Source organism: Mobula birostris, chromosome 26, assembly GCF_030028105.1.
Source record: "Mobula birostris isolate sMobBir1 chromosome 26, sMobBir1.hap1, whole genome shotgun sequence".
Lineage (NCBI taxonomy): Eukaryota > Metazoa > Chordata > Chondrichthyes > Myliobatiformes > Myliobatidae > Mobula > Mobula birostris.
In genome coordinates, this window is record NC_092395.1 from 5,467,534 (window position 1) to 5,487,957 (window position 20,424).

Consider the following 20,424-nt stretch of genomic DNA (forward strand, 5'->3'; position numbering starts at 1 on the left):
AGAGGAGGAGGAGAAATTATCAGAGGTTAAAAAAATCAAAAGTTGATGCCTTCAGGTTGGGAGCTACCCAGAAAGACTTTATCAGATCTCCAGGTAGCCCACAGAGGCTTCTTGGAGATCTTGTGTGCTTGGTGATTACATTCGGTCCTCTCTCACCTGCTGCATTACTGGGATGGGTTGTGAAGTATGTATAAAGTACAAAATACAAAGTAAATTTATTATCACTGTATACCAATATACAAACTTGAAATTCGTCTTCTAAATACTCCGCATTCCAAATGCTGTAATGGGATCTACAAGTACATTGCACTTAACATTTTCAAATTTTATCCTTCGCAATCTTAACACAAAACAATTTACTGTTTGGTGATGCTTTTGTCCATTAGGGTCATGCTGATTGTGAAATTATCAGTATCTGTTCAGCAACATTGTAGTAAGAAGTAACCCTCCCAAATATGTCCCAATGAAATGGGGTCAAAAAACATACCTTCAATCATCTTCGACTGCTCCATAATCAGTTTATTAACACTTCCTTTTTCATCATTTAACTGACTGTTTTCCTTTTGAAGAACTGCAAAATGCTGAAAAAAAAGATATTATATTGTCTGGAATTGCAAACCGCTGGGGCAACAACATCACCTCGCTTACAAGGGCTACAGCTCATGTTCTCAGTATTAATTATTTTTTTTATTATTATTAGTTTTTTGTTTGCATTTTGTCTTTTGCACATTAGTTGTTTGTCTGTCTTTGTCGCAGTCAGAATCTGGCCCTTCGGCCCATCTACTCTGGTGAACCATTTAAGTGCCTACTCCCATTGACCTGCACTGGGACCATAGCCCTCCATACCCCTAGCATCCGTGTATCTATCCAAACTTCTTTTCAATGTTGAAATCTACCTCGCTTACACCACTTGTGCTGGCAGCTCACTCCACATTTTTATGACCCTCTGAGTGAAGAAGTTTGTCCCTCATGTTCCCCTTAAACTTTTCACCTTTCACCCTTAACCCAGGGTCTCTAGTTGTAGTCCCACCTCAGTGGAAAAAGCCTACTTGCATTTATTTACACTATCTATACCCCTCAGAACTTTATATACTCCTATTAAATCTCCTTTCAATCTTCTATGTTCCAAGGAATAAAGTCCTAACCTATTCAATCTTTCCTTATAATTCAGGTCCTCCAGACCCAGCAATATCCTTATAAATTTTCTTTGTACTCTTTCAACCTTATTTACATCTTTCCTGTAGGTAGGTGACCAAAATTGCACACAATACTCCAAATTAGGCCTCACTAATATCTTATACAACTTCAACATAACATCCCATCTGCTGTACTCAGTACTTTGATGTATGAATGCTTTCTTTACGACCCTATTTACCTGTGAATCCACTTTCAATGAATTACAGACTTGTATTCCTAGATCCTTTTGTTCTGCCACACTCCTCAGTGCCCTACCATTCACTTTAAGACTTATCTTGGTTGGTCCTACTGAACACCTCGCACTCAACTGCATTAATTGCCGTTTTTCCAGCTGGTCCATGCTAGCCTTTCTCTCTGTCCACTACACCCTGAATCTAGATGTTATATGCAAATTTGCTGATCCAGTTAACCACATTATCATTCAGATCATTGATGTAGATAACAACAAAGGACCCAGCACCGATTCTTGCAGTACACCACTAGTCACAGTCTTCCCGTCAGAGACACAACCCTCTACTACCACTCTCTGCTTCTCCCACAAAGCCCATGCCTAATCCAATTTACTAGCTCATCTTGAATGTTGAGCGACAGAACCTTCTTGACCAACCTTCCATTCAGAACCTTGTCAAGTGCCTTGCTGAAGTCCACGTAGACAATATCCACTGCCTTGCCTTCAATCTACTTCCTGGTAACTTTCTCAAAAAACTCTAAGATTGGTTAGACACAACCTATCATGCACAAAGGCATATCAACTATCCTTAATCAGTCTATGGTTATCCAAATACTCACATATCCAATCCCTTAGAATACCTTCCAATAACTTTCCCACAACTGACACCAGGCTCACTGGCCTATAATCTCCTGGTTTACTTTTAGAGCCGTTCTTAAAAGAATGGAACAACATTGGCTACCCTTCAATTTGCTGGTACCTCACCTGTTGCTAAGGATGATTTAAATATCTCTGCTAAGGAGTTGCAAGGCTCATCTTCTCTACGCTAGCCTGCAGGTCACCCTTGAACAAGGTGTAGTGTCTGCTTAGCCTCCCCCAGTCACGGTCATGTGAATCCATGGGAGCAGGTGATGGATGGTCATATGAGCAGCTGGTGTATATCACAAGTCTTGGTTATGTGACCACTGACTCCAGGCAATCTCTGAAGAGTATTGATAATGTCTGGGTCACCCGTCTTGTAAGGATACTGCCCAGAAGGCGGCAATGGCAAACTACTTCTGTAGAAAAATTTGCCAAGAACATTCTTGGTCAAAGACCATGATCGCCTACGTCATGTGACACAGCTCAATGATGATGATGATGATGATGATGGTGGTGGTGAACGTACATATAGTCTTACCAGTCTCAACTGAGCCAGTTCCTGACAGGCTCTTACTTCAGCATTTCTTCTGTCTTTCAGCACTTGCTTTAGTTCCTCCTGCAGTCTTGTGATCTGCTCCTGCATGACCAGGATTTGAGCTTCCTCAGCTCTATGATGAACATGTTCCATTTCATTCTTCAGTTTCTGCATCTCATTTTTGTGTGAGGTAACAAGAGATGACATTTGCTGTACCAGAATTTTGTTTTCTTTGGTCTGAAATGTAAAATGTTATGACATTACCAGTTACCAGACTTCGCACTTGGGCAGCGAGACTGTCACAGACGTCAGACACCAAATTCAAACAAGTTCTTTTATGATAGCCGCGGTCATTATGTTAAAACAACTTGTTTCATCATGTGATTCCAAGAAGCCAGGTCAAATCTAGATTATCATCAATGTACATGATTACAATGAGATACAAGGAGAAACTTGTCTACAGCAGCATATCATTAACAACCACCCAGGCAATGCTCTTTTCTAAATCAGGTAGAGGGTACAAGAGCCGCAGGACTCACACCACCAGATTCAAGAACAGTTACTACCCCTCAACCATCAGGCTCCTGAACAAAAGGGGTAACTCCACTCACTTACCCACCTATTGAGATGTTCCAACAATCAATGATCTAACTTTGAGGACTCTTCTCAGGTTCTCATTATTTATTGTTATTTATTTATATTTGCATTTGCATAGTTTGTTGTCTTCTGCATTCTGGTTGATCTTTCATTGATCTTGTTATAATTACTATTCTATAGATCTGTTGAGTTTGCCCACAGGAAAATGAATCTCAAAGCTGTATATGTACTTTGATAATAATATTTACTTGGAACTTTGAACTGAATTAGAATAAATGGAAAACTAGATGTAAAACACGCAAGTGAGTCACAAGTTGGAATAGCGGTTAACGCATTCGCTTTACAGCACCAGTAATCACCAACCAGGTTTGACAACCGCCGCTGCCTATAAGGAGTTTGTATGTTCTCTATGTGATTGCACGTGTTTCTTCCCACATTCAAGAGGTTCAGTCAGGGTTAGTGAGTTGTGGGCATGCTACTTTGGTGCTGGAAGCATAATGACACTTGCGGGCTGCCCCCAGGACAGCTTCGGACTGTGTTGGTCATGGATGCAAACAAGGTATTTTACTGCAAGTTTCGAAGTATCAATGTACATGTGATAAATAAGTCTAATCTTTAAACTTTAGAATGGTGTCTGTGTGGAGTTTGCACATTCTTCCTTGCTTTTCATCCTCTTGAAATGAATGCTAACATTGCATTTGCCTTCCTCACCACTGACTATCTGCAAATTAACCTTTTGAGAATCTTGCACAAGGACTCCCAAGTCCCTTTGTATCTGAGTTCTTTGTATTTTCTCTCCATTTAGAAAATAGTCAACCCTTTCATTTCTTCTACCAAAGTGGATGATCACACATTTCCTGACACTGTATTCCATCTGCCATTTCTTTGCTCATTCTCTTAATCTGTCCCTTCTGGAGTCTCTCTACTTCGCCAAAGCTACCTGCCCCTCCACCTGTCTTCATATCATCTGCAAACTTTGCAACAAAGCAATCAATTCTATCGTTCAATTAATTGACATATAATGTAAAAAGAATCTGTCCCAACACAGAACCCTGTGGAACACCACTAGTCACCAGCAGCCAACTAGAAAAGGCTCCCTTTATTCCCACTCTTTGCCTTCTGCCAATCAGCCACTGCTTTATCCATGCTAGAATCTTTCCTGTAATACCATGGGCTCGTAGCTTGTTAAGCAGCCTCATGTGTGGCACCTTGTCAAAGGCCTTCTGAAAATCCAAGTACATATCAACCAATTCTTTGTCTATCCTGCTTGTTATTTCTTCAAAGAATTCCAACAGATTTGCCAGGCAAGATTTTCCATGCTGACTATGGCCTATTTTGTTGTGTGTCATAATTGCAATTTACACATTGCATAAAAGATGAAAGCAGTAGGATATTCCTTATCTGACATGCCTGACAAATGTTATCCATGCTATTACTGGACTTGATTGTTCCATTGTTCTGCCATCCAATCTTTATTGACATTTCAAACTCAGGCTGATGAGAAAACCAATCCTGAATCAAGACCCATGAACTAGCCCAAAGACAAGCAGCAAAAGAGTATTTAACAAGAAATGGGTTGTCGATCCGCGCATCAGGACCTACAAACTGTCATGTTTTGCCACATTACCTGATCGTTCACCTTGCATTGTAGCTGAAGGATTTTGTTCTCCATTCCCTTGTTTAACTTCCTGTAGTGCTCAACTGAACGAGCTTCAGCCCTCAGCTTCTTGAGCTGACGATATGCCACCATGCGCCGGTAACAGGACTGGATGTGGATAACAGCGTGCCGGGTTCTCCCATACCTCAAGGAGGCCAGCCACCCTCGGACGTACCTCTGCAGGACCACAGCCTTTCGCTCACGGACCATCTAATTAAAAATGTGCATGTTCTTTAAATAATCACTTCCCTCAACTGTGATTCAATTTAAACCCTTCCTCATTCACCCACCCCCCCCCCCAGCCTTCCATTCCAATACTTAATAATTATAGTAACCATATGATATTATGGTTATTAAGCAACATGCACAAAATGCTGGAGGAACTCTGCTGACGAGGCAGCATCCATGGAAAAGAGTACAGTCGATGTTTCAGGTCAAAACATTAACTGTACTTTTTTTCCATGGATGCTGCCTGGCCTGCTGAGTTCCTCCAGCATTTTGTGTGTGTCGCTCGGATTTCCAGCGTAGGCAGATTTTCTCTTGTTTATGGTTAAGTTCAAGTTTATTGTCCTTCACCATCCACGTGTATACAGCTAAACGAAACATTGTTCCTCTGGGCCAAGGTGCAACACAGTACATATAGTCACAGGCAGAATGTATAGTTACAATCCAGCACATACAGTCACAAAATATTAGCACAAGTCCCTGTGTGACATGGCCTGAGATTGACAGGTTGACAAAGTATGAGATACATGTTTATGTCAGACAGTATAATGTAACTGACACTGTTATAGTAAAGCAAGCAGTCGTACAAATATGTGAAACAGCGGCAATAAAAGATGAGAGTGACCAGTGCAGGATGAGACTGTGTCTGTGAGTTGGGGCGTGGACGGGGAGCAGGGGAAGGCATTCAGACAGGGTGTATACGTGCATTTGGTGGTAACAGGGTGTTAAGCCTGACAGCCTAGGAGAAGCTATTACCCAGCTCGACAGTTCAGGCTCTTATGCCTCAGTAGCTTCAACCTGATGGCAGGAGGATGAAGAGATTGTGGGAAGGATGGGAGGGGTTGTTGACAATGCTGGAGACACTAATACTCTACGTGTCTCCTTTGTCCATTCGTCCCTCCCACTATTTTCCCTCCCGGCACTTATCCCTGTAAGGGCTGGAGAAAGGACACTATTACAGCTTAGGGTGTTCCGGAGTTTGGAGCTCAATTCCAGTGCTGTTCTGTAAGGAGTCTGTACATCCTCCCCACGGAATGCATGGATTTTTTCCGGGTGCCCCTGTTTTCTCCCACAGTCCGGAGATGTACCAGTTAATAGGTTATTCAGTCATTGTAAGTTGTCCTGTGATTAGCTTAGGGTTAATTGGGTTTGTCGAAGCAGTGTGGCTCAAAGAGCTGGAAGGGCCTATTCCACACGGTATTGCTAAGATAAAATAAATAAAGGAATCTGGTAGGAGGAGATTGGACCATGGGAGAAAGGGAAGGAGGAGGAGGGGGCACCAGGGGAGACGGATTAAAACTGAAGCTGTTGCTCCTGTTCATTATCTACAGGGAGCAATAGAGCACAATACCAAGGGGGATTCCAACACTCTCCCCACTTACTAACCCTGCTCCCAATTTCTTCACTCCATCTTACGTGGTTATTTTGATGAAGCAGATGAAGATACACAACTGTAATAACCAATACCTCCAGAAGGGGCAGATAAAAACTGTAGGAACATTTAGATGGACCAAGCAATCATAGTTCAATATCAGCTTTAAATTAGCAGCATCTCGGGGAAATGACACTAAAGAGCCATTACACTCACCTGTACACCTGCTCGTTAATGCAAACACCTAATCATCAATCACGTGGCAGCAACTCAGTGCATAAAAGCATGCAGACATGGTCCAGAGGTTCAGTCCTTGTTCAGACCAAACATCAGGATGGGGAGAACTGTGATCTAAGTGACCGGCTGTGAAATGGTTGTTGGTGCCAGATGGGGTGGGTATGTGTAGCTCAAACTGATCTCCTGGGACTCTCACCCACAACAGTCTTTAAGAGTTTACAGAGAGTGGTGCGATAAACAGAAAAAAAAATCCAGTGAGCGGCAGTTTTGTGGGCGAAAACACCTTGTTAGTGAGGTGAAAAGTGAATGGCCAGACTAATTCAAGATAACAGGAAGGTGACAGTAACACAAATAACCATGTGTTGCAACTGTGGTGGCAGAGGATCATCTCTGACACAGAACAGGTTGAACCTTGAAGAGAATGGGCCACAACCCCAGAAGACCATGAACACACACTGAGTGTAGATCCAGTCAGCATAACTAGTGGAACTCATCAGAAAGCAGATAAACCATTTTAAAATTGAACTGATTCTTCATTAACAAAACAACCTTTTAAAAAACTCACCTTGCAATACATCCGCCTTGCAGCCGTGCCTTTAAACCAAGCTTGAATGGTGATGACTGCTTTGCAGGTGAGTACGTACACCCTCCGCACAGTCAGCATTCTGTATTGCTTCTGTATCACGATTGCAGCCCTCATTCGTCGAGAATGCTCCACAAATCTAAATGGAAGTAAGATTTCTTGGTGGTTTTTAATCCAAGTCAACATGTGTAACAATGTGAAATATATTCGAGGTCTGGGTCACGTTTGCAATCACATTGACCAGCAAATGGTCTTAAATATGACTTGGATCACGCAGACTGTACCAACTCCACCACAGATGGTGGAGCCTGGCTGAAAAAGGTTGAGGTTTGGGCATGGAACTCGCAAACCCAAAGCAATATAAACACCTATGGAAGCTCCAAAGACCTCATTCCTGGGAGAGGAAAGATCTTTGCCCGTGTCATTGACTCTGGCTTCCACTGTCACCAGATGACAATCAACCTTCTATCAGCCCAGGACAGAGGACTCTGGTGAGCTAATGATGTTGGTAGCCCATGCCCCAGTAGGGGTAACGGGCTTAAGAAGACTGTACCTGCATTCAATTCAATAAAAGCATGCTCCAATCAGGCAAAAGAAAATAGTACAGGCATGCTCTCAGTGAAATATCTATAGAAACAAGAAAATTTCTGTCTCTATTCATGCACTTGGTTTGTACACTGATGTAGCCTCCCTGGCCAACCTCAGGGTCGCTCGGCTCCCTGTCATCTAGGGAAACAGCCCTCGGCCCCACCAAACTGGGTAATTAGTTTGTGTGGATGCTGTGTGATGTACCCCACCCCACCCAAATAACAGACAATACACCAGATACGATTAAATGATTTACAGTTTATAGATATTACTGGAACTATATAATTAATAGAGAATAAAATAAAAGGAAAGCAAAAGGCACCATACTTATCAAAGTTCAATCTCTTCGTGCACAAACAGTTGGAGCTCAGGACCCTTCTTCTTCACCCTGCGACCCTCGGCCCACCTCGACCGGCCGCCTGGGACCAACGACGGTGGTCAACCAGACGCTCCACACGAGTCCATCACCATCTCCTCTCCTCGCCGAACGCCCCGCTCCGGGCCCGACCCCGTTAGCGGACTCACAGCGCCTGGTCCATCCTCGGTCTTTCTCTCTCTCTCTCCCCCGCCTTCTCCCCAAAACCCCGCGCATACAATATCTTACAGACACACCAAAAGCATAACAACTATCCCAATTGGTTCGTAACACCTTCTTATCAGTAATGTGATCCAAACAAACTGCTAGCGGGAGGACTTTCTCAGCAGTTAACGTAACAAAGAAGCCATTTTAATTAGACTACGCAGTGACAAAAAAAAAAGAAACCCCTTACACTGAAAATAAGGACAATTGAGGGTTCTGTATATAGTGCGTCTTTAGAGCAGACTCACATTACAACTTTGAAAAACCAACAGCAAAATTCCACTAATCTACTGACCACTTGAAAGTCTTAATGGTTCTGGTGGTGTTTGCCAGGCTCCTTCGAAATTCACCATGAACCTGGCTCACACACTCTAAACTGACCAGAACTCCATTCCCTTAAAAACAATTCCCAAACACAATTAATGTTACCATGGATTAACCCATCCCCACTTACCTTTTAGCCAGAAATCCCCTTGTATATTTCTGTATTACAATAGTGGCTTTGTACATCTGCAGATATTGCTTTCTCTGAAGCCAACCTCTCATCACCTTCTGCACCATTATGCAGGCAGCGCGCAACTGGTTAACACGGAGCTTTTCCAGGTAGGCTACTTGTCCCGCCGAAAAGAATATCTTGCTCTTTCCAAATTGATATTTATTCCCATCCTGCCAATGGCAAAGTATTGTTTGGAGGAATTATTGAAGCACTTTGTACAAACACTACAAAAATCACAAAACCTGAAATATGATCTGCAAGTGCAAATGGCAATTTTTAGACACCTCAAAGATTCAAATTCTAGAGGATGATGAGTTACAACCAAAGATCTTTCCAGTCCTTGGTTTTGGAAATCACATTTCCAGACATCACTCATTAGAAATCTTGTCTCTCCTTGCATATAAACTGTGTTTCTCTCTCGTATATATATTTTTTTTTAACTTGCTGGCATTATTGGTGCCTGGATTTGGGAAGTACCATAATATTCCTGCTTGCAATTCTGATATTAATGCAGTTCTGAAACGGTTCACTTGATGATACAGGTATAGAGGGATCACCTAAAAGGTTATGTTCCTACCCAGTGGAGTTTAGGAGGAGAAGCAATCTTTTGAAATACACAGCATTCTTTAGGGGTTGCAAATGTTAAATACTGGAACATTTTTCTTCCTGGGACAGTGTTTAATAAACAGTTTGAGTCATCCCGTTCTCTATCTCAGAGATAGAATGTCGCTCTAGAATTCTGTAAACTCGTGTATCCAGCTGGTACTGGCCCAGGGCTGGTGAGTGGAACACCAACTAGTTCTGAGACCAGAGCGCAGAATGTGGTCAAATCCCATTGTTACTGCTCACCTGTCCATGTCATTTATTTAGATAACAGGCCCTTCTGGCCTTTCGAGCAGTGCCACCCACCAAACCCCAGTTTAATCCTAGCGTAATCACGGGACAATTTACAAAGACCAATTAACCTACTAACAGGTGCGTCTTTGGACTGTGGGAACAAAACAGAGCACCCGGAGCAAACCCACAGACACATGGAGGAAAAGAAAAACCAGAAGTGAACTCTGAACTCCAACACCCCGGGCTGTAATAGTGTTGTGCTAACCTCTACGTGACTGTGGCGACCATTTTGTAAGAGGAGATATGACTAATGAATACCCCAACACCATCAAGGTCTCGTCACAAGGACTGCGAATTGTTTACTGCTTACCTGTGCTGTGCATTACATGCCACATGGCACCCAGATAAATAAATCATAGTCAAGCACTCTAAACATTGAAACTAATAATTCTACATCGCAGAGGTTTAAAATATTGATCCTTCCGGGGGGGGGGGGGGGTAGAATTTAAGACATGAACAAAAAAATTCTTGCCAAAAATCAGTAAATCCACTGAACTGCTTTTCTAATATTAAAACATTATACCACTGTGGTGAGTGAAAAGAAGAATACTGACAGTGTGAATGGACATACAAAAACATCTTTTCCTTAATTACTTAAATGTTATGACTTTTTCAGAGAAGTCAGGATCGGATGCGCTTTAGAGTTATAACCAAGGTGCGGTCATTAAGAGCAGCAGAAGAATCGTTAATACCAATTTCAAAGGTGAAGAATTTGTTGAATATTACACACTCATAAAGTGCACATCACCATTTAAGTTTTTTTTTAAAAAAGTTGGGAGAAATGCAAGTTAAATTTGTAAAAAAAAAATTAATGTCCCCATAGAAACAGTACCCTTTGAAAGATACATAAAATCCCACAAGCTGTTTTCTTACCTTGATTAGATTTTCTAGTACATTTTTACAAGTCTGTTTCTTGTCCTCATGAATGTCACCTTTTCTCATCAAAACTCTATAGCGGCTAAAAAAGTCTGTGTACGTCCATCTGAGTAAAAGAAAAATGAAGTTCATAGTACAGTTGTAGCACAGAATCAGAACAGGTGTTCATGTACTCAGCACTCAGTGAATCAACTAAATAAAGGTGCCTCTGTATGAGTTCATGTGTCCACGTTCAAGTTTAAACGTCATTTCAACCAAGTGCGAGAACACAGCCAAACGAACAGTGTTCCTCCAGGGAAGATGCAAAAACATTGTGCCAACAGTCACACACAGCACATGCAGCACACACAATTACATAGCAGAAAAAGTTACCAAAAAAAAAGATATTAAAAAAATAATAATATGGCCCAAGTCCCCAACTGTTGTACAATGTTCCCTCTAATTATTATTAATTTTAAAAACAGCTGGCTGGAGCAATTGCTGCTCTTTTCTTATTTCAATATTTTTATTGATTTCTTACATAAAAGCATACAGAGTACAGTAAGCTATATATCGATTACAATATATTGGAATCACAAATATAGTTTCATAACCCCACATCCGTATACATTAAATTTAAACATAATATTCAAAAGATATACTTTTGTTATACAAAAAAAAGCTAAACTCACTACCAGAAAAAAAAAGCTGTTTGGTTAAAAAAAGGAAAAAATCCTTATCATATAATAAAACATATTGTTAGCCAACATCTGTGCTCAATAGCAAATCAAAGATTTTGAAAATAATACGAAAAAGGTCCCCACAATGTTAAAAAATCTTGTCCAGGTTCAAAAATTGAACAATGAATCTTCTCTGAATTTAAACATGACGTAACATCATGTAACCAATGATTATGAGCAGGCAAAGTGACATCCTTCCACTTAAGCAACAATGCCCTCCTGTCTATAAGAGACATAAAGGCCGAAATATGCAAATCATGTGACTCCAAAATAATATCATTTCCTCCAACAATACCAAATAAGGCAGTCAAAGGATGAGGTTTTAAATTTACTTTAAAAAGCACCGAAAAAATTTGGAATACTTCTTTCCAATATTTTCCAAGACTCGGATAAGTCCAAAACATATGAATTAGTGAAGGTTCTCCATTGTTACATCTATCACAATAGGGAGAAATATCCGAATAAAAACGAGACAGCTTATCTTTAGTCATGTGGGCCCAATGAACCACTTTAAATTGTAGAAGGGAATGACGGGCACATGATGATGAGGTATTAACCAATTTAAAAATTTCATTCCAAGTATCCTCAGAAATTGAAATCTGTAAAACTTGTTCCCAGAGATTTTTAATTTTGTCTAAAGGAATATTTCTCATTCCCAACAACATACCATAAATATTAGACATAGATCCATTATGGAAGGGTTTCAAATTAAAAATTGTGTCAAGTAAATTCTTATCTGGACTTTTAGGAAACGGATGTACTTGAGAACGCAAGAAGTCTCTAATTTGTAAATATCAAAATAAGTGGGTTTTGGGTAGGCTATACTTAGCTGACAGTTGTTCAAATGAAGAAAGACCATCTCCAACAAACAAATTCTGAAAACATTTAATACACAATCCATTCCACTCTTTAAAAACTACATCAGTCATTGGTTTTAAAAAAAGTTAGAAAAAGTAGGACTTGAAAGTGGAAAAACTCAATAAACCAAAATATTTTCTAAATTGTACCCAAATCCTCAAAGTGTGTTTAACTACAAAATTATCAGTTAAATTACTAAAAGATAAAGGAATTAAGGATCCGAGAAGAGAAATGATAGAAAATTTATTAACAGAATTAGCTTCTAAAGAAACACAGACCAGACAGCCTTCTCGATTAATATAACCAAAACGTAAGATTCTGTATATTGACTGCCCAGTAATAAAACTTAAAATTGGTTAAAGCTAAACCTCCATTCTTTTTAGCTTTTTGAAGATGAACTTTATTTAATTGAGAAATTTTATTTTTCCATATATACGAAGATATAATAGAATCCAGAGAATCAAAAGAGGATTTAGGAATAAAAATAGGTACAGCTTGAAATAAATATAAAAATTTAGGCAAAATATTCATTTTAATAGAATTAATTCTGCCAATCAACGATAAAGAGAGGGGTGACCAATTTGATAGTGCCTTAACATAATTCAGAAGTGTAAAAAAAAGGTCTTTAAAAAGGAATTTATAATTCCTAGTAATTGTTATGCCCAAATGAGTAAATTGATTTCTTACAATTTTAAAAGGAAGGTTAACTAATACCAAATTAAAGTTCACTCTTATGAAAGTTAAGTTTATATCCTGAAAACTGACTAAAGCAGGAAAGTAAAGAAAGTATGGAAGGTAAAGAAGACTGCATATTAGAAATGTAGAGCAAAAGGTCATCAGCATAAAGCGACACTTTGTGAGTAATACCCCTCCTTAAAACACCAGTGATATCATTAGATTCCCGGAAAGCAAAAGCTAAAGGTTCTAAGACCAAATCAAAAAGCAAAGGACAACCTTGTCTAGTTCCACATTGAAGTTTAAATGGTTTAGAATTCTGAGAGTTAGTAAGAACCTGAGCAAAGGGAGACAGATAAAGTAATTTAATCCATTGAATAAAATCGGGCCCAAAGTTAAATTTTTCTAAAGGTTTGAATAAATAATTCCATTCAACCCGATCAAAGGCTTTCTCAGCATCTAAGGATATCACACACTCCGATATCTCGTTAGAAGGAGAATAAATAACATTCAATAAATGACAAATATTAAAGCGGGAGTATTGACTTTTGATAAATCCCGTCTGATCATCAGAAATAATAGATGGCAAAATATTTTCAATCCTATGAGCCAAAAGTTTAGATAAAATTTTATTATCAACATTAAGTAAGGAAATTAGTCTGTAAGAAGAACATTCAGTTGGATCCTTATTCTTTTTAAGAATAAGTGAAATGGAGGCTTCATACAAAGATTGTGGCAACCTACCTAATTTAAAAGCATCTGAAAGGATTGAGTATAAGTGAGGTATAAGCAAAGAGGAAAAAGCCTTATAAAACTCTCCAAAAAATCCATCAAGACCCGGAATCTTCCCGCATGCAAAGAGTGAACAACCTTGGCAATTTCCTCATAAGAAATGGGTTGATCCAGCAATTTTTGATTATCATCAGAAAGTGTAGAAATGTTTAATCGATCTAAGAAATTATTCATTACAGTATCATCTTTAGGAGGATCAGAGCTATAAAGTTTAGAATAGAATTCTCTAAAAGTATCATTTATTTCTAAATGATCAGATGTTTTATCATCATTAGCTTTACAAATTTCTTTAATTTGGTGTTTAACTATAAAGGTCTTTAATTGGTTAGCCAATAGTTTACCCGTTTTATCTTCATGAACATAAAACTGACTTGTATCTTTTAAAAAGTTGAGTTTCAATTGGATAAGTTAAAAGCAGATCGTATTTCATTTTAATTTCAACACATTTTTTATATAAAGCAGGATCTGGAGCCAAAGCATATTTTTGGTCTAATTTGTTTCAACTGATTGGCTAATTCAATTCTCTCCTTAATAGCTTCTTTCTTAACACTTGCAGTAAAAGAAATAATCTGTCCTCTAATATAAGCCTTAAAAGCAACCCACAAAATAAGACTAGAAGTCTCTTCTAGCGTATTCTCTGCAAAAAAAAAAGAGCAATTTGTCTCTCCAAGAATGTTTGAAAAGCCTTATCAGATAACAGAGTTGGATTAAAATGCCAGAATCTGTTTATTCAGGAAACACCCAGAAGATTTAAAGATAAAAACACAGGAGCGTGATCTGAAACAGCAATTTCTTTATATTCACATGATCAAACTAATGGAATCAATTGGCTATCAACAAAAAAATAATCATTCCTGGAATACGTACGATGAACATGAGAAAAAAATGAGTACCCTATCTGTTGGATACAAAAAGCACCAAACAACAACAATATCACATTTCATTAGAAAAGACTGGATAAAGGAGGCAGATCTACTACACGTCAATCACTTAGAAGAAGAACAATCTAAAACAAGGTCTAAACGACAGTTGAAGTCTCCTCCTAAAACCAAAGAATGTAAACTTAAATCTCATAAAAGCAAAAAAAATGTTCAAAAAAGCCTGGATCATCCATATTCAGGCCATACAAATTAGCAAAAACCATTAATTTATTATCTAATTTGCCTGAGACTATAACAAAATTGCTGCTCTGAACAGGATTATTTTTGTGTGTTTTTTTAAATTGATGGCCTAAAAACTGCACTGCATTTTAAATGTTTTTTGAGATATGTACAAGTTCTCAAATAAAATTTGAGCAATTACATTTATTAATTGAAGGGTATAATTAATACAGTACATAAAAGAAAATCTTTCACATTTCACAAACTTTTTCTAGCTGCGTGGCAACAAAGGCTATGTGCGCGGGAGCACTTCAGTTATTGCGTGGCCATGCAGCGTAGAGGGAACAGTGGTGTCATGGCCTGCAGATTGATGGTGCAGCGATGCTTTCCTGAAGCTATGTTTCTGCAAAGACAAGCCAAATAAAGAAATACTCTCAAGGGCATTAAAGTTCAGTCACTCTAACCTCAGAGGGCAAGTACAGACCTTGAGGGATATCCAGCAGCACTGAGTCGGACTGTCTCAAGAACACCACAAGCTCGTAACTGTTGGACCATTCTCTTTGCATTAAACCTAGAAAACGTTCAGTAACATGGAGATCAGTCGCCATTAACAAAAGGAGAGAATAATTTAGGTGCTAATGAAATTTGACAACAGCTTTAAGATCCATTTTACATTGCATTGTGCAGTAAATCAAACAGAACAGGTTCCCTGAAGTTTAAATTTACTGTATATTTAGAGATACAGACCTACCAGCCCAACCACCAATTAAGCTACTAACCTGCATGTCCCTGGAATGTGTGAGGAAAGCAGACAATCCAGAGGAAACTCACAGTCAGTGGATGAACGTGCAAACTCCTTACAGACAGTGGCAGAATCAAACCCGGGTTGCTCGTTCTGTAATCGTGTTACACTAGCCATTACACCACCTTGTCACCCTAAAAATCCTCTCTTCGATGAGAGTTCAGTGAGATCCTCTCTCACTGCTGCCTCTCTTGTGATCTCTGCTGCCCTCCAATTCTTCAACCATGGGCTCACTCAGACTCTACCACGAAGGTGTAGCTCACCTTTCACCTGCCAGCTCCTGCTCCTTCCCCTCCCCTGCCTTACTCCAGCTTGTCTCCTTTCCTTCCAGACCCATTTTAAAAATTTATTTATTTAGATACAGTGCGGAAGAGGTCCTTTGAGCCACGGTGCCAGGCAATCCCCCCGATTTAACCCCAGCCTAATCATGGGACAATTTACAATAATCGATTAACCTACCAACTGGTACACCTTTGGACTGCCGGAGGAAACCGGAGCACCCGGAGGAAACTCACGCAGTTATGGAGAGAGCGTACAAACTCCTTACAGACAGCGGCGGAAATAGAACCTGGGTTCTGGTACTGTAAAGTATCGGGCTACCATGCCACCCCATAAAGGGTCCCTGCCTGATATATCAACTGTTCATTTCCCTCCACAGATGCAGCCGAACCTTCTGCGTTCCTCCACCATTTTGTGTGTTCATCACGCAGCAGCTCTTTTCAAACCTTGCAACTTGCTGAACTCATCTCTGCCTCCTACTGGTCAGTGTTGGTAGCAGTTGGCCCTGCTTACAATGGAGCAAGGAATGATCACCCATTTGCCATCTGGCTCCGAGGGCTAGGGCCTCTCCCTTTGGAGTAAAGGAGGATAAGAGGTGACTTGATAGAGGTGTACAAGATGATAAGAGGCATAGATCGAGGACAGCCCACGACTTCCCCCCACCCCGGGTGAAACTGGCTAATACTAGGCAACCATAATTTAAAGGTGATTGGAGGAAAGTACAGGGGGTGGGATTTGCCAAGCTTGGCAATTATCTTGCATGCGTTTCATCACCAGTCGAGGTGATGTCCTTAATGCACAGTTGTTGCCGTTTCTCTCTGGGAGTGCTCGCATTTATATAGGACCCCGTTCACTTGCCTCGATCCTGATTGGCTACCCCTTCAGTTGACCTTTGACACAGGTAATTATTTTTTCATAAACACAGTAGCGTTTGTCTGGAATGCCCTGCTGGAGGGTGGTGGTAGATGCAGACACATTAGGCACAGTTCAGAAACTCGTAGATAGGCACGTAAATAAAAGGAAAATATGCAGGAAGGGTTAGATTGATCTGGGAGTATGTTAAAGGGTAGGCACAACTTTGTGGGCCAAAGGGCCTGTACTGTTCCATGTTCTGCCAGCACATGGAAACACAGTAAGTAGTGGTCAGCGCAATGCTTTTCAGTACCAGCAACCCTGGTTCAATTCCCACCGTTGCCTGTTTGTACATTCTCTCTGTGACCACGAGTTTCCTCCAAGTGCTCTGGTTTCCTCCCACAGTCCAAAGGCGTACCGGTTGGTAGGTTAATTGGTCATTGTAAATTGTCCTGTGATCAGGTTATGAATAAATTGGGGGGGGATTGCTGGAAGACATGATTCAAACGGCCTGTTCCGCACGATCTCAATAAACAAATACTGTAAATAATAAATCACTCTTTTGGCGCAGATAAATTGGACCAAAGAGCCCATTTCCCTGCTGCACAACTCAATCACCTGTTTCTTTTTAAACCACTGAAGTATTATAATCCTTTCTGTTATAATCGTTCTCATTTTATAATCCTGTTCAACCTCTCAGGTCTTCTTCTGCCAGTCTCTTAAACTTAATCTCCTCTAAAGATAATTGGCAGGTCAGCTTTTCTGATAATTGGCAGGTCAGCTTTTCTGAATTACGCTCCTAAACTGTGGAATTCAACACCCAAAACTTACAAGGGTTGCAGACTCAGTCGACACTTTTAAACATCAGATCATAAGCTATTTATTTAATCTGGCTTTTAACTAACATCTTTTTGTCTTTTATTTTTGTTAATTTTCTTTTAAATTTGCATATTTGCACTTTATCCCATTGTAAAGAGCTTTTCATAGCCACAATGTGATACAAAGTACTTCATAAATTAATTACACAAAATGCTGGAGGAACTCAGCAGGTCAGGCAGCATCTATGGAAAACAGTAGTCAACTTTTCAAGCTGAAACCGTTCGGCAGGACACTCGGCCTGAAACGTTGACTATACTTTTTTTTTCCATAGATGCTGCCTGGGCTGCTGAGTTCCTCCAGCAATTTGTGTGTGTTCCTTGGATTTTCAGTATCTGCAGATTTTCTCTTGTTTACAAATTAATCATTCTTATTATTAATTGCTTAATTGATTCTTTAGTGCTTTGGAATTGTGCACCATCTCGGAAGATATTACAAACATTTATATTAAATGACAATTAAAGCAGCCAAATCAAGTTTACTTACAAGAAAGATTGCTTTGTATCATTTGGTTTCAAGCAGCGAACATAATGTGGGGTTGTAGAATTTAAAGTTTCCATAAGCAGACGGAGTGAAGTTCGAAACTACAAAGCAAAATGTACATCAATCATTAGGTAATGCATAGAAGATGCATTAATCTTCAATGTCCTCAATACTAAATATTAAATATTACTCATTCTTAATTAAATAGTTTTCACAGCAAGAAATACTGACAAGGCTCCTCATTGACAAATTATATTGTTCAATTCCTCCAACAGAAGTCTCAAGAGGAATACAGCTTTTACACAAACTAAAAGATTCCTTTGCATTAACAGCCAACACATGGCAGGGATTGAAACCATGGTCCCCTCTCTTCTTCTATCAGATTCCTCCTTCAGCATTTCTACCCATCACCTTCCAGCTTCTCAATCCATCACCCCTCTCCCCCACACCTGGTTCCACCTTCCACCGTCTAGATGGTCCTCCTTCCACACCCCCCACCCCCACCTTCTTATTCTGGCGTCCTCTCCTTCCTTTCCAGTCCTATTGAAGGTTCTTTGTTCCCCTTCATAGATGCTGCCTGACCTGCTGAGTTCCTCCAGCGTTTTGTGTGTTCTGAGGACGTGCTGGGTGCAGCTCGTAAATATCAGCGCAAACATAGCATGCCCACAGTATTCAGCAGAACAGCAGCAATGAAGCAACAGAAAAACAAGTCCCTTCCCTCCCTCCTGACCACCCACCCGCTCACACACAATAGATAGTCCTCCAACTCCTAGGATGGGTCTTCTCTGGGCCTTCACCCTCCATTGGGATTAAAATATTTAAATACGATTATATTATCAAACTATTAAAATTCAAGAATGATTAAAATTGGACCACAGAAATACGGTAAACGCCCCCCCACCCTTTTGCTTCTTAGCCCAGAAGCCTCAAAGTCCCACATTGCTAATGCTTCTCCAGTCTTACTCTGCACGTGGCCAAATGGTTAAGGCGTTCCTCTAGTGATCTGAAGGTCACTAGTTCGAGCCTCAGCTGTGGCAGCGTGTTTGTGTCCTTGAGCAAGGCACTTAACCACACGTTGCTCTAGTCTGTGCGAGGAGTGGCGCCCCACACAGACTTCCAATCTGTGCCTTGTAAGGCATGAAAATGCCCAACGCAGGTCTCTCATGGTCTGAGTCGACGTTCCCTCCCCCATTACTCTGCATTAGATCTGAATGGCAGCACACCACTATTACACCCCAACTGATGCTGGGGTCCAGCATTAGCTTCAGATCTTAGTGACGCAAAACGTTAGCAAGTGTCAGACTTGTAGTTCACTCACGGGCGTTTCAGCAGCTAAAATGAATACAGGGTTAAAGGCCAGATTCTTAGCATGCGAGAGGAACAGAGTGATCTTGAGGTCCACATTCATACTGTGTGAGTTGAGAGGATTGTTAAGGTGTATGATGCGCTGGCCTTCATTGGTCAGGGGATTGAGTTCAAGAGCCACAGGGTAATGTTACAGCTCTGAAAAACTCTGGTTAGGGCTCACTTGGGATATTGTGTTCAGTTCTGGTTGCCTCATTATGGGAAGGATGTGGAAGCTTTAGAGAGGGTGCAGAGGAGACTTACCAGAATGGTGCCTGGATTGGATGTGTATGTCTATTGCAGATAGGCTGAGTGAGCTAGGATTTTTCTCTTTGGAGCAAAGGAGAATGAGAGCTGACTGGATAGAGGTTACAAGATGATGAGGCATAGACTGAGTGGTTAGCTGGAGACTTTATCCCAGGGTGGAAATGACCAATTTACAAGGGGGCATGATTTTAAGGCAAGTTTTGTTTCACACAGTGGGGGGTGCATGGAATGCCCTGACAAGGTGGTGGCAGAGACAGATACATTGGGGACATTAGAAAGTCTTAAATAGGCGCATGGATGATAGAAAAGTGGGGGGCTGCTTTATCTAGCGATACAATGTGGAGTAGGTCCGTCAAGCTGCCCCGCCCCAGCAGCCCCTGACAACCCGAGTAACCCTAACCTACCCAGTCAGTCTTTGGACGGTGGAAGCACACCAGATGAGCCAGAGAAGACCCACATGCACAGAGGAAGAACGTACAGAGATTCCGGAATTGAATTCCGAAATGCGCACTGTAATGCTGTTGCACTAGCCACTACGCTACCGTGGCGCCCTGCGGGTTTGTATTGGTAATGGGCTGCAGGGAGAGAACAGTTAGATTGATCCTGGAGCGGGTTGTAAGATCAGCACAACATCATGGGCTGGACTGTTCTATGTTCTGATGTTCAAACACCAGCCACAAGCAGCAAGCTTATGAGTAAGGTATTGACACACCGTCGCCAGTGTCA

At 40.6% G+C, this 20,424-nt stretch overlaps 1 protein-coding gene across 3 annotated transcripts in view; it reads right to left on the minus strand.

Moving 5' to 3' along the window:
• The window catches only part of LOC140188342 (unconventional myosin-Vb-like), a 166,976-nt gene that overhangs the window by 67,289 nt on the left and 79,263 nt on the right, over positions 1-20,424 (minus strand). For all 3 annotated transcript variants that reach the window (XM_072244508.1, XM_072244507.1, XM_072244506.1), the window contains 8 exons: positions 18,091-18,188; positions 15,280-15,366; positions 10,649-10,757; positions 8,837-9,048; positions 7,197-7,353; positions 4,768-5,007; positions 2,547-2,780; positions 488-581 (listed from right to left, as the gene is read on the minus strand). In XM_072244508.1, coding sequence (XP_072100609.1) covers positions 488-581; positions 2,547-2,780; positions 4,768-5,007; positions 7,197-7,353; positions 8,837-9,048; positions 10,649-10,757; positions 15,280-15,366; positions 18,091-18,188 — 1,231 coding nt within the window. The remainder of the gene's footprint in view (positions 1-487; positions 582-2,546; positions 2,781-4,767; positions 5,008-7,196; positions 7,354-8,836; positions 9,049-10,648; positions 10,758-15,279; positions 15,367-18,090; positions 18,189-20,424) is intronic.